Genomic DNA, 794 nt, shown 5'->3' on the forward strand with positions numbered 1-794 from the left:
TAACTCTGTAACATTTAATGATTTGATAAATTATTCAGAATCTATGCAGAATGAATTGGTGAATATATTGAATCTTAATAATAAAAATTTTAAGAAAAAGAATGATATTGATTCTTTAACTCAGATAATAACAGGAAAGAAAGTTATAGATAATAAATTACACGAACATTTTAATGAAACTTATGACCCTTATAAAGATAAAGAATTAAAACCTTTACCCATTGACAATGTAAATGAAATTATTGGAATAATTTTTGGAATTAATGGAAATTTATTGGCTCAGGATGAAGACATTAAAAGATGGATCTATCATTCAATTGAGTTTACATGTAATTCAATTCCAAAAATAGATGATAATAAAACTGATTTTTTTAAGGAAAATCGATCAATTTTCACTTTTAAAGAAAACTTTACAAGTATGAACTACTGTTTAATTCAACAAGGAGGTGGTCCCTGTGGAGTTTTAGCTTCCTTGAATGGATTTATTATAAGCCAATTAATATTTAATCCTTTAAGGCTTAAAATGATTAAGGAAAAATATCAAGAAGATCTGGTTGAGTATTTGAATTCTATAAGTGAGGAGGATTGTTGGGAAGCTTTAATTCAATCAATATGTATGATATTTTTCCAATCATCTCCTGAAAGCAAGTATCGTGTTATTCAGTATAAACCATATGAAAAAATGGAAACACTTCAACAGAATAGACATTTTGACTTGATAAGTAATTGTTTAATTGGAAATGGAAACAATTTGTATTATTATGTTGAATATGATGATATTNTGGGAAGNNNNT

General features: G+C 26.0%; 1 protein-coding gene across 1 annotated transcript in view; it reads left to right on the forward strand.

Annotated features, from left to right (window-relative positions):
• The first annotated feature begins 43 nt into the window (after positions 1–43).
• The window catches only part of Chro.30416 (hypothetical protein), an 870-nt gene continuing 119 nt past the window's right edge, over positions 44–794 (forward strand). The window contains one exon of the mRNA XM_659829.1: positions 44–794. This exon is cut by the window's right edge and continues 119 nt beyond it. Coding sequence (XP_664921.1) covers positions 44–794 — 751 coding nt within the window.

This window comes from Cryptosporidium hominis (genome assembly GCF_000006425.1).
Source record: "Cryptosporidium hominis TU502 chromosome 3 CHRO013154, whole genome shotgun sequence".
NCBI lineage: Eukaryota > Apicomplexa > Conoidasida > Eucoccidiorida > Cryptosporidiidae > Cryptosporidium > Cryptosporidium hominis.